Source organism: Melanerpes formicivorus, unplaced genomic scaffold (assembly GCF_026170545.1).
Source record: "Melanerpes formicivorus ecotype bairdi unplaced genomic scaffold, bMelFor1.0.p_v2 SCAF_27, whole genome shotgun sequence".
Classification (NCBI taxonomy): Eukaryota; Metazoa; Chordata; class Aves; order Piciformes; family Picidae; genus Melanerpes; species Melanerpes formicivorus.
In genome coordinates, this window is record NW_027142379.1 from 7,965,653 (window position 1) to 7,978,234 (window position 12,582).

Sequence of the window (12,582 nt, forward strand, 5' to 3'; positions counted from 1 at the left end):
GGCTGCATCAGGAGAAGTGTGGCTAGCAGGTCGAGGGAGGTGATTGTCCCCCTCTGCTCAGCTCTGGTGAGACCCCACCTGGAGTACTGTGTCCAGTTCTGGAGCCCCTATTACAAGAGGGATGTGGAGGTGCTGGAAGGTGTCCAGAGCAGGGCCAGGAGGATGATCAGAGGGCTGGAGCTGCTCTGCTGTGAGGACAGACTGAAGGAGTTGGGGCTGTTCAGTCTGCAGAAGAGAAGGCTCCGAGGTGACCTTATTGTGGCCTTCCAGTATCTGAAGGGGGCTACAGGAAGGCTGGGGAAGGACTTCTCAGGATCTCAGGTAGTGATAGGACTAGGGGGAATGGAATGAAGCTGGAGGTGGGGAGATTCAGGCTGGATGTGAGGAGGAGGTTCTTCCCCATGAGAGTGGTGAAGCCCTGGAATGGGTTGTCCAGGGAGGTGGTTGGGGCTCCGTCCCTGGAGGTGTTTAAACCCAGGCTGGATGAGGCTCTGGCCAGGCTGATCTAGTGTGGGGTGTCCCTGCCCATGGCAGGGGGGTTGGAACTAGATGATCCTTGTGGTCCCTTCCAACCCTGACTGATGCTATGATACTCCACAGCTGCATGTGCACCATGATTCAGTAGCCCTCGTGCTCTTCAGATAAGCCTAATTCAGCTCCCAGCAAGCAAGTGAGACAGCTTGCACTGGCCTCCTTCAGTGGCAGCAGAGCAAGCTGGGCTTCAGCTCACCATTTGAAGCCCTCTTTAAAATATCTCCATTGTCTTTCAAAAGTAAGCCTTGAAAATGGAAATGTCAGGCTCAGAAGGCCAATCAATTTTTTAATAGCTCAGGAGGCATAAATGAATGGATTTTCTATATCACTCTTACTGATTAAGTCTATGGAAAGAAGAAAAATTGTTTTGGGTGGACAGTCAGAGCAGGGAGAGTGTATTAGGGAATCAATATTCTAAGCACATTTTATTCCACCTTAGGCCAGTGATGGGAAACCAGAAAAGCCTAACCTTGTTAAATCCCACACCGTGGCAAGCTAACTGAACCATGCTTGTGTCTTGCTTTCATGGTGTGTGTGTGGGGGGAGCTATTGATTTCTGAGACAACAATATGCTCCTGTATTTACTACCTTTATTTAAAAACAATTATCAGAGCTCTTGATTATGCCACGGGTTCACTGTGGCTTGAGTCACTGCCCTACTGCAGCTCTGCAGGTGGAGCTCGGAGAGTACGAGGCACGCAATTAACCCTGGCTCAAAGGCTAGCAAAGAGAAGATGTAAATGTAAGACTTAAGGTACAAGGAGATATAAGGACAGGCTGAGAGCCCTGAGGCTGTTCAGTTTGGAGAAGAGAAGACTGAGAGGGCATGTAATTGATGTTTATAAATATCTGAGGGCTGGGGGTCAAGAGGGAGGGGTCAGGCTCTGCTCACTTGCACCCTGGGATGGGATGGAATGGAATGGAACCAGGATAAGGATAAGATAGGATAGAATAGAATAGAATAGAATAGAATAGAATAGAATAGAATAGAATAGAATAGAATAGAATAGAATAGAATAAGGATAGGATAGGATAGGATAGGATAGAATAGAATAGAATAGAATAGAATAGAATAGAATAGAATAGAATAGAATAGAATAGAAGTAGGATAGGATAGGATAGAAGTAGGATAGGATAGGATAGGATAGAAGTAGGATAGGATAGGATAGGATAGGATAGGATAGGATAGGATAGGATAGGATAGGATAGGATAGGATAGGATAGAAGTAGGATAGGATAGGATAGGATAGGATAGGATAGGATAGGATAGGATAGGATAGAATAGAATAGAATAGAATAGAATAGAATAGAATAGAATAGAATAGAATAGAAGTAGGATAGGATAGGATAGAAGTAGGATAGGATAGGATAGGATAGGATAGGACAGGACAGGACAGGACAGAACAGAACAGAATAGAATAGAATAGAATTAACCAGTTTGGTAAAGACCTTTGAGATCATCGAGCCCAACACCATTCAATCAACTAAACCATGGCACCAAGCACCCCATCCAGTCACCTCCTCCTTCCTTGATCACAAGCAGTCTCTTTTTACAGTGACTCCAGCAAGTGCTTGAGATGCAGATAATGTTAAAAACTTAATTCATGCATCTTCAGCTATGGTTTTTTAAATTGGAAACTGGGCTGGGCCCTTCAGTTTAGGAAAGATGTTGAGTTGCTGGAAGGTGTCCAGAGAAGGGCAACAAAGCTGGGGAGGGGTTTGAAGCACAGCCCTGTGAGGAGAGGCTGAGGGAGCTGGGGTTGCTTAGCCTGGAGAAGAGGAGGCTCAGGGGAGACCTTATTGCTGTCTACAACTACCTGAAGGGAGGTTGTAGCCAGCTGGGGGTTGGTCTCTTCTGCCAGGCAACCAGCACCAGAACAAGAGGACACAGTCTCAAGCTGCACCAGGGGAGGTTTAGGCTGGATGTTTAGGAAGAAGTTCTTCATAGAAAGAGAGATTTGCCTTTGGAATGTGCTGCCCAGGGGGGGTGGTGGAGTCACCATCCCTGGAGGTGTTTAGGAAGAGCCTGGCTGGGGTGCTTGGTGCCATGGTTTAGCTGATTAGATAGTGTTGGATGATAGGTTGGACTCAATGATCTCGAAGGTCTTTTCCAACCTGGTTAATTCTATTCTATTCTATTCTATTCTATTCTATTCTATTCTATTCTATTCTATTCTATTCTATTCTATTCTAAACAAGTCACTACCATGAAGTGTTACTTTTGTTAACTACCCTGCACAGCATCAGAGGCAGGAGATCAGACGAGGAATAGGGTAAAGGAGAGATGCAACAGATTTTGGGCCACCTTCTGGTCTCATGTACACATAACCTACTGCACTGGATTGCATTCTTGTGACTAAACAGGAAAAGGAAAAGGAAAAGGAAAAGGAAAAGGAAAAGGAAAAGGAAAAGGAAAAGGAAAAGGAAAAGGAAAAGGAAAAGGAAAAGGAAAAGGAAAAGGAGAGAAGAGAAGAGAAGAGAAGAGAAGAGAAGAGAAGACAAGACAAGACAAGACAAGACAAGACAAGACAAGACAAGACAAGACAAGACAAGACAAGAAAGGAAAAGAAAAAGGCAGTGAAATATTTACCTTTAAATTAGTTCTCTTATGAAAATGAACTCCTTGCTCTGTCAGCTTAGCCTAAACTCTCTTCTCTGGCTCTTGGAAAGATTTTACACCTGCATCTCAATGTATGGCAGTGCACACACATTTTGATGTTGCAAATGAATTACTGAGGGGGTGGTGGGATCACTTCATACAGAATTTATGCTGCCACAAATACAAACTGAAAAGGTGATTGATTAGAAGGAGCCACACTGATCTATACCAGCAGTGACCCAGGGAGGTGGTGGAAGCCTCCTCCCTGGAGGTTTTGAAGGCCAGGCTGGATGTGGCTGTGAGCAACCTGATGTAGTGTGAGGTGTCCCTGCCCATGGCAGGGGGGGTTGGAGCTAGGTGATCCTTGTGGTCCCTGCCAACCCTAACAATTCTGTGATTCTATGACCAGGATGCTTCCTGGCTGTGAGAACTGCAACAGCCTTGCCTCCACTTGTTTTCCATTGTGGTTACATGGCACTGTCATGAATATGCAATGCCAGTGCATGTTCATTTCATGTCTGTGTAGAAGCCATGGTTAGGGAAGACATGCAGCTGATGCTTTGCACCTAAAAACCTCAGCATTAAGTTCTTTTCCTATGCCAAAGTGATTGCATTTACAGTCTTCAGCTACCTGTGAGCACACTGAATTGATACTTGCTGGTTTTGAGATGATTAAAAAACACAAATCTCCATTTACATCTTGGCTGTCTTACTGTTTGCCACACCTGACATCTATCAGTCACTCCTCCAGGTAAGCATGACCTCTCTGAAGTTCTCTGCTCATCAAATGAGGCAAAGTGGGGAAAGAATAAGGGGGAACAAACAAAGTACAGCAGGAAGCATTAGATGAAACAGGAACAGGTTGCCCAGGGAGGTGGTGGAAGCCCCATTCCTGGAGGTTTTTAAGGCCAGGCTGGATGTGGCTGTGAGCAGCCTGCTGTAGTGTGAGGTGTCCCTGCCCATGGCAGGGGGGTTGGAACTGGCTGATCCTTGAGGTCCCTCCCAACCCTGACAATTCTGTGATTCTACGACTCTATAGATGAAAAAACTCAGCATGATGAAAGTGGAGGCAAACAAGACAAATTCACAGAACCCAGCTGTCAAAGAGGGAAAACAAATGCCTAACAAAACCCCCACAGCTCCTGGTGAGGGGAGCAGAAGGGAAGTTAGGAGCTTAGCTAAGTACACAAAGCTGGCCAGAAGAACACGCAGCCCGTGCCCGGGTGCAACAGCCTCCCTTCCCCTTCGGGCACGCTGCTGAAACCCTGCTCTTCACAAAACACATCCACTTCCACCTGCCCTCAGCAGGGACAGGCATTGACTCCCATAGAGGCAAAAAGAATGTGACTTTTACCTTGGAACTGATTGACCTGTTGCACGGGGTAGGGGCTCCGCTGCTGCTGCAGGTGCTGCCGAGGCAAATGCGACTGCTGCTGCAACTGCTGGGAACGAACGAGGGGAGGAAAGCAGGAGAGAAAAAGATGATTAGTTAATTAGGGAGCTGAGAAAGGGGCTGGTGGCAGAAGCACTGCAGCAGAGCTGCAGCATTTCTTATCTAGCAAGCTGTTCTGGAGAGACAAGCAGAGTCTTTTGAAGAGTTCTCCTGAGAGCACTTGGGCTGCTCAGCACACAGACTCCCTTTGGTTCAAAAAGGAAAAAGCAGAGGCTAACATCAACTCTCCTCTCTTAAAACCACTTCATCTCGACCCCTACAATGCAAACTTAACTGTCTTCAGGCTGAGAGGGAAGGATATGAAACGGCTTTGCTCACCCAGGTCTAAGGGCAATGCAGCCTCACATCCTTTCCTTCCCCCAGCCTTGCCAAGGTCTAGAATCACCAAGGTTGGAAGAGACCTCAAAGATCATCAAGTCCAACCTGGCACCACAGACCTCATGACTAAACCATGGCACTAAGTGCCACTCCAATCCCCTCTTGAACCCCTCCAGGGCTGGTGACTCCACCACTTCCCTGGGCAGCGCGTTCCAATGGCCAACAACTCTCTCTGGGAAGAACTTTCCTCAGCATCAGAAGCTCTGTTGTGTGCTGTCTGTGCCTGGATAGCACTGCATACAGGCAGCTGGCCTCAGCAGAGCAATCCAAGCAGCCTGTGCACAGCTCTCTGCTTCCTCTTGCAGCACATTCCAATGCCTAACAACTCTCTCTGTGGAGAACTTTCTCCTCACCTCGAGCCTAAACCTCCCCTGGCACAGCTTGAGACTGTGTCCTCTTGTTCTGGTGCTGGTTGCCTGGGAGAAGAGACCAACCCCCAGCTGGCTACAACCTCCCTTCAGGTAGTTGTAGACAGCACTAAGGTCTGCCCTGAGCCTCCTCTTCTCCAGGCTAAGCAACCCCAGCTCCCTCAGCCTCTCCTCACAGGGCTGTGCTCGAAGCCTCTCCCCAGCCTCGTTGCCCTTCTCTGGGCACGTTTCTGTTCCCTGTACAAGGCTCTCCCCTACCTCTGCACTCCAAACAGTTGCTGCAAGGAGTACTGCATCCTGACCTGGGCACTGTAGCCTGGGATCATTCCTGTGCCAGAAGAGGAGCAGGTACATTTCCTCTTGTGATTCAGTGAATGGTATTTGGGGAGCAGGTGCCTGCTAAACGCTTCCCTCCCTTGCCCCAGCCCACACTGCTCCTCTGTGGTAATTTTCTAGGAATGCTCATGCACCTAAAACAGAACCAAGGGCTGATTATAGAATCAGAGAGTGTGTTTGCCAGAGCTTTCAGAGCCTAGGGTATCTTGACTAAAGACTTACTAAAAGGACAGGTCTCGGTGCGTCATCTGCAGCTGTACAAACACTGTGTCCGAAGCCAGGGATGCGTAAGGATGGCAGGAGAATGGCAAAGATGGGGAAGAAGCAAGTGCTAATCCCTCTGCTCAGAAGTATGTGTTATGAACTAGCACTGAACCTTATTAGGCACAAACCACCCAGCAGGCAGGAGCCTGAGGACTGTGACTTTGTCACTTTCCACCCAAGCCAACACACCGGACAGCCTCAGCCTGTGGTTTCAACACTTACAGGCTTGCCTTCAGCAGCCAGGTCAGGGACTGGCTCCTGGGTGATGCATTTGAATTGGCCTGATCCACAATGGGGGAACATTACTGTACCCTCACTCTTCTGCACTTGTTCACCCCTGAACCAGCTTAATCTGGTTCACCCCTGAACCTGCTTAATCTGGTTCACCCCTGAACCTCTTTATCCTAGGAGCATCCTTCCTGTTCCTTGGGGGTGAATTTCACCATTTCCCAGGAGGACCAGGAGGAGGGGGAAAGGCTGTCAGTATTTCTGTGGCCATACAGCATGCACAAGTTCTAACTCTAATTAAAGTATGCCCCAGATCTTAAACTGTGTTTCCCCAGCAAGAGAGGTGAAGCCAAGCTAAAAGCAATTCCTGACCTATTAGAACATTATCTAGGAAACATGAGAGGACTGCAAGTTAAACTGGGCTATGAGCTTACAGGAACTGAACAGTGTGACTTGCTGATGGGTTGCTTTTAAACTGCAGCCAAGTTAAACATGCACAAGACATTACCAGTCAGGCTGGGTCATTTGCAGCATGAATATACTGCAAAGCCCAAGAGCTCCAGAAGCTCCACTGCAGCAATGCCACAGTGCCACTGTGAAAGGTGGCTTGCCTGTGGCTCCTCCCTTGATGCTGCCTCTGCTTTGTGCTAACTTAATTGCTCAGTCCAGTATGTGATAAACCAGATTAAAGAGTTGATCTGGGTAAATACTAACTTCTTCTTTCTCTGCTAGGTTACTGCTAACCCACATCTATTCTTTGTCCCAGATCACTGAGTGGCTCTACATAGCTTTTACCAGGGCAAGACCATAGTCAGAGGGAGGGGAGGGCACCAGCAACTGTAGAATAGAATAGAACAGAACAGAATAGAATAGACCAGACCAGACCAGACCAGGTTGGAAGAGACCTTTGAGATCATCAAGTCCAACCTATCATCCAACACTATCTAATCAACTAAACCATGGCACCAAACACCCCAGCCAGTCTCTTCCTAAACACCTCCAGTGATGGGGACTCCACCACCTCCCTGGGTCAGCCCATTCAAAAGGCCAATCTCTCTTTCTAGAAAGAACTTCTTCCTAACATCCAGCCTAAACCTCCCCTGATGCAGCTTGAGACTGTGTCCTCTTGTTCTGGTGCTGCTTGCCTGGAAGAAGAGACCAACCCCCACCTGGCTACAACCTCCCTTCAGGGAGTTGTAGACTAAGGTCTGCCCTGAGCCTCCTCTTCTCCAGGCTAAGCAACCCCAGCTCCCTCAGCCTCTCCTCTTAGGGCTGTGCTCCAAACCCCTCCCCAGCTTTGTTGCCCTTCTCTGGACACCTTCCAGCAACTCAACATCATTCCTAAACTGAGGGCCCCAGAACTGGACACAGGACTCAAGGTGTGGCCTAACCAGTGCTGAGTTCAGGGGCAGAATGACCTCCCTGCTCCTGCTGGCCACACTGTTCCTGATCCAGGCCAGGATGCCATTGGGCTTCTTGGCCACCTGGGCACACTGCTGGCTCATGTTCAGCCTATTTGCTGTAGCTGCAGCAGGGTCTGCTTCTGCCAGAGCAAAGGCACCATAAGACACCAGGTTAAGGATCTACTTTTCCAGTGGAACCTGGGCAATATCTGTCAAGCTAATAGCAGGGCAGAGGCAGATGCCTCTTCTTTGATAACTACTGCTGAAGTACCATGACAGGAGCCACAGAGGATCAGCTACCAAACACAGAAGGCAGGGTTGGTGTTGCCCAGTCTCTAGTGCTCCTGCTCTCTTACTTATGTGCACTGGGGTGCCTGAGACAAAGGGATACTGTACCTGCTCTGCCAGGATCTGCTGCTGCTGCCTCTGCTCTCTTAGGAACTGTTGTTTCTGCTGCTCTATCACGTGGAGCTGGGCTCTCTGCTCAATCAGCATCTGCTTCATGATGGCTGCCTGAGGTTGGTTTCCCAGGAAGGGACCCCCAGAGCTCGTGCCTGTGACCACACTGCTGGAGCCCGGTGGGACAGAAGGCTGCATGGGCCCCGTGGTCCGAGACAATCCCACCTGATGCTGCTCCTGTGCAAAGAGAGGGAGAGAGAAAGAGAGAGAAGGCCTCATTACTCCCATGGGCAGGGGAAATTCTGGCTCATTAACAACAAGTGTTGAGTCTTTGAGTGAAGACTGGAGCTTGAAGTAAGTGTCTTTGGAAAGATGCTTGTGACAAAGCCACAGGCTGTTCCCTGCAGGGAGCAGGTAGCTGGTTCCTCTTCTCTCCTGGAGTTCAAAGCCACCACAGATGAAACAAGAGCACTTTAAAATCCATTAATAATCAAACAATAAAGCTGTGCACTAGGTTTAGTTTCATCCAGGATACTTAACTTCAGGGGCATGTTTTCCCAACCTTTTTCTCCCTCATCATGGAGACAAGAAATGTATTTTCTCTCCAATTCCCTTTCTCCATAACATCACTTTCACAGTCCCCTGGACTGAGAAGCCAAGGTTTTAGGTGCACATGACAAAGAGCAGGAGCTAGCAGGATTCATTTCCCATGTATTGCACCAGAATCTCAGGACTTTACTACATAAATGTGGTTAAGATTTCCATCCAGCACCAAAGGACCAAAAGTGTGTAGCTGAAGGGTGTGTGATGGCACAACCACCTTCTCCTACAACCACCCTGCTTCCTCTTTATGTTTCAGTCTTCATTCAGCCAGTTGTTCTATCACCAAATGACACACCTGGCTGGAAAGGAGAGGCAGGAGAAGGAAAGGAGCTCTGTGGGTTGGAATGGGAACAGGTTTAGTAAAGTAATAATTAACTCCCCTAATACTAACACTAGTAGAAAGTACACAAGGTCATATTCAGCCCATGCAGTGTCTGTGAGCTGCACTTTCCCAGCAGTGAGTGCTGGATGTAAAGCACTGGAAGCACCACAGCTCCAGTGCAAAGGCGACAGCCACAGCAAATGGGGGAGCTGGCTTCAGAGCAGAATGCTGGGTGAGACCCTCCAAGGATGGGAGCCATCAGGAGAAGAGACCATGCCAGGGAACCTGCCCAGTTTATAGTGAGAGTGACATTTATGGGATGGAACACTTGGGTCGGCCACCCTGCCTTTTGCTCCTCCTGGCTTTAGGACCTGGCTGACTCAGAGCCGGGGAGGACCTCCATCACTACAGAGACACACACATCACGGCTGGCCACCAAGGGTACCAAAGTGTCTTATCAGCTGCTCTTACTCAACCCGCAGCTTTCCTCCACACTGAAGCTGCTTCTGTGGCTACACCCTGCGAACCCGGGGCAGTTTCTAAGGCAAGCGGCTGCCGTTCAGCCTCTGAAGCTCTTAGCTGCAAACCTCCTCCCACCGGCCCTGGTTTTCCAAACCCCAGCCCCGTCCAGCCGCCGCGCCCGGCGGGGCTGCAGACACCGGCGCCGCCGGCAGGTGTCGCTGCCCGCCCGCGGCCCGGCCCGGCGGGACCGAGAGGGAGCAGCGGCACCGGCCCCAGCCCGGCGGGACGGAGCGAAAGCAGCGGGACCGACCCCTGCCCGGTGAAACCGAGGCGGGGGACAGGGGAAGGGACGGTGGAGGACACTTTTCACCCAGAGCTGGGAAAGCCACCCGCACATCCCGGCTTGCGGTGGTGGTGCCGGTACTCTTCGGTTCTGCTGGGCTGAGTATACCCCGGAGCGTCTGAGCTGGAAAGCAAAGCCCACAAGGGTGTTCTGGGCTACAGTCCCCCACTCATGGGTGCCCGTGAGACCTCTATTATGGGTGTCATCCCAGGTAACCCAGGCCATCTCTTTTTGGGGGGACCAGTTGCTAAATCTGTGACCACTGCTCCCGGGTAGCTCCGGCTTCCTCAGGGGCAGAGACTGCTTGGTAGGAGCAGCTCCTTAGAAGCTCTTCAGCTGTCCCGTGGAGGTGGGGATTCATTCAGAAACACTCACTTGTTGGAAAGGACCTCAGTCACTTCAGGATCCTCCACGCAAAGCATGCCAGGGTTAGATTCCTCTGCTTTGCTGACAGTTCAATTGCTGTGTGATTGGGAATGTATACAGGAGTAAACTCTACGGCACCCAGCCCGACCCGGTCAACGAAAGGGTTAAAATCGATGCCAGAGTGTGGCTTAGGAAATTAGGGTCAGCCTTTCTGCATGAAGGTCAGCTTTTCAAGGACCCTTCTGAGGAAATAACAAGAAAATACCATTTGTCCACATCTCTACTCTGCACAGATATTCCCTGAAGGGCTCTCTGCTGAAAGGCAGCTCTCCAGTATTTAGGTTCCTTCTCTTATTTTAACATCTGCCCTGGTTTGAAAGTTCCCTCCCAGCTCCTCTTTCCATTTCTCCCCCAGTCTTGTCTCGTGTTGCACTTTACAGCCTGGTCAAGCACCGCAAGAGTGAGGGCAGCTGCTGGGGCTTCCCCAAGCCGGGTCAGGGAAATGCACCCACTAAGGATCCCTGATCCCTCAGCTGCTCTTGCACCCAGCCCTGCTGCTGAGCTGCTCTGGGGAATGCACAGAGACATCAGCTGTCTCCAGCAGAGTGGATGGTAAAGGCTTTTTCTTACCACTCCCTGGCCCTCCCCCGACTTCTGATGAAGTCATCAAGCTACAGATTGCATAACTGATGCACAGAACTATCTTGTGTTATACTGGGAGACGGGCCAACTGCTTCCATTTATAGACAAAAGCAATGCCACGCTGCCAAATCATGGAGCCTTTGCTGCAGCCACTACAAGGGAAAAGGAAAGGGGGAGGAAAAACCCCGGAGCCAAAGGGCATGCTGTGGAGTGACATCACCCGGAGCTTCCTCTGCCGAGTCTCGGCGCACAGCTGCCCTCGGGGCTGCAGCCCCAGCCCTCGCTGAATGGCTCCACAACAGTCTTGGGACAGAGCTGCTGCCTTGGCACAGCTGAGGGACGTGCTGCTGCCCCGGTTAGGCCGCAGCTGGCACTCTGCTGTGTGCTGGGCCGCCTCACAAGTGAGTTCAGAGCTGGCAGAGGAGCCCTGCCAGCTGACACGAGCCCCCTGCACTCTGCAGCAGCGGAGGAAACGCAGAGAGTAGCACAAAGGTTTTTGCTCCCAGCGCTGTGCCTTTAGTCATTCAGAGGTACAAGAGCTTAGCTACTCGCAGTGAAAACTTCTGCTTCCAGTTTTAATGCTAGCTATAAAGCCAGGCCTCCTTCATCAAGCTAGAACACCATGCTCCCACCCGGAATATTTCTTCTCTTTTCCACTTTTTTTGGCCAAAGCTCTTCCCAACCCATGATGAAAGGCCCTGCTGACATCACCAGGAGCAGCCCTGGGCTGTGAGTGCCAAAAACAGGAGCACAGGCCAGGCAAAAGGTCTCTGCAGGCAGGAAAGTACTCCCTAGCACCTAGCAGAGCTCTTCACCATGAGCACCTTTGCAGCCTGGCAGTGCTGCTCTCAACCTCCAAGGTGGAGGCTGTGCATCACTGCCCAGTCCTGGCAGCAGCTCAGGGCCAACAGGGGCTTGCAGGTTTTTTCAGCTACCCAGCCATGGGTGTGCACATCCTCCCTCCTCCCACTGTTCTCTCTGGAGGCCCAGCTCACAGATGAAACCTGGAAGTGGGCTGAGTGGTACATGATTGTGACTGCACTGTTGATGAAAGAAGTAATGCTGAGCTCTGCAGGGCTGCCTCTTACAAAACCATGCCTGCTCCAGGCTCAGACACAGTCTCACCAGAGAAGCCTAGCACCCAGTTAAGCAACTTAGGTAAAGTGCAGCACTCACACAGTTACAGAGCTTCAAAACCAAACTAATCCAAGCTTCACTGACAATGCTCTTTGCTCTTCCAGTGCCTGCCAGCTCTCTCATCCTCCTACTGCACTCTGAGCCTTCCTCCTCCTCACTCCCTGCTGTCCTTTTCTCCTCCTTACACCCTCTCCCCTACCTCTGTGTTTTCCTTCCTCCACCAAAGGGCACTGCTGCCTCTTCAGACACCCTCATCAACACCCCAGCTACCCAGCCCCTGGCTGCAGAGCCCATCAGCAGCTGACAGCACTGATACCCAGCAGCCTATGCCACAGCCTGACTCACCCTGTGACTCAGGCTGCCACCGCTCTGGAAGGATCCCCTGAGGATCTACACCAGCAAGAGGACAACCCAGCTCCTTCCCCCAGGGCCCTGTGCTCCTGTGTGTGTGGGCACAGCGATACAGGAGTGTCCTGCATGGGTGCAGGCACACAGTCCCTGAAAAGCTGTCCTGGAATGGGCAAGACATACTGTTATCACTCAGCCTGTCTGTCATAGAATTGTTAGGGTTGGAAGGGACCTCAAGGATCAGCCAGTTCCAGGCCTCCTGCCATGGGCAGGGACACCTCACACTACAGCAGGTCGCTCACAGGCACATCCAGCCTGGCCTTCAAAACCTCCAGGGATGAGGCTTCCACCACCTCCCTGGGCAACCTGTGCCAGTGTCTCACCACCCTTAATGGGG

The 12,582-nt window shown here is 50.7% G+C and overlaps 1 protein-coding gene across 2 annotated transcripts in view; it reads right to left on the minus strand.

Moving 5' to 3' along the window:
- Positions 1-12,582, minus strand: part of MAML3 (mastermind like transcriptional coactivator 3) — a 331,229-nt gene that overhangs the window by 5,893 nt on the left and 312,754 nt on the right. The window contains exons 3-4 of one of the 2 annotated variants that reach the window (XM_068154021.1): positions 7,960-8,199; positions 4,488-4,572 (exon numbers count right to left, since the gene is read on the minus strand). In XM_068154021.1, coding sequence (XP_068010122.1) covers positions 4,488-4,572; positions 7,960-8,199 — 325 coding nt within the window. Of the gene's footprint in view, positions 1-4,487; positions 4,576-7,959; positions 8,200-12,582 lie in introns of both variants that reach the window. The other variant, XM_068154020.1, reaches the window with a different exon arrangement.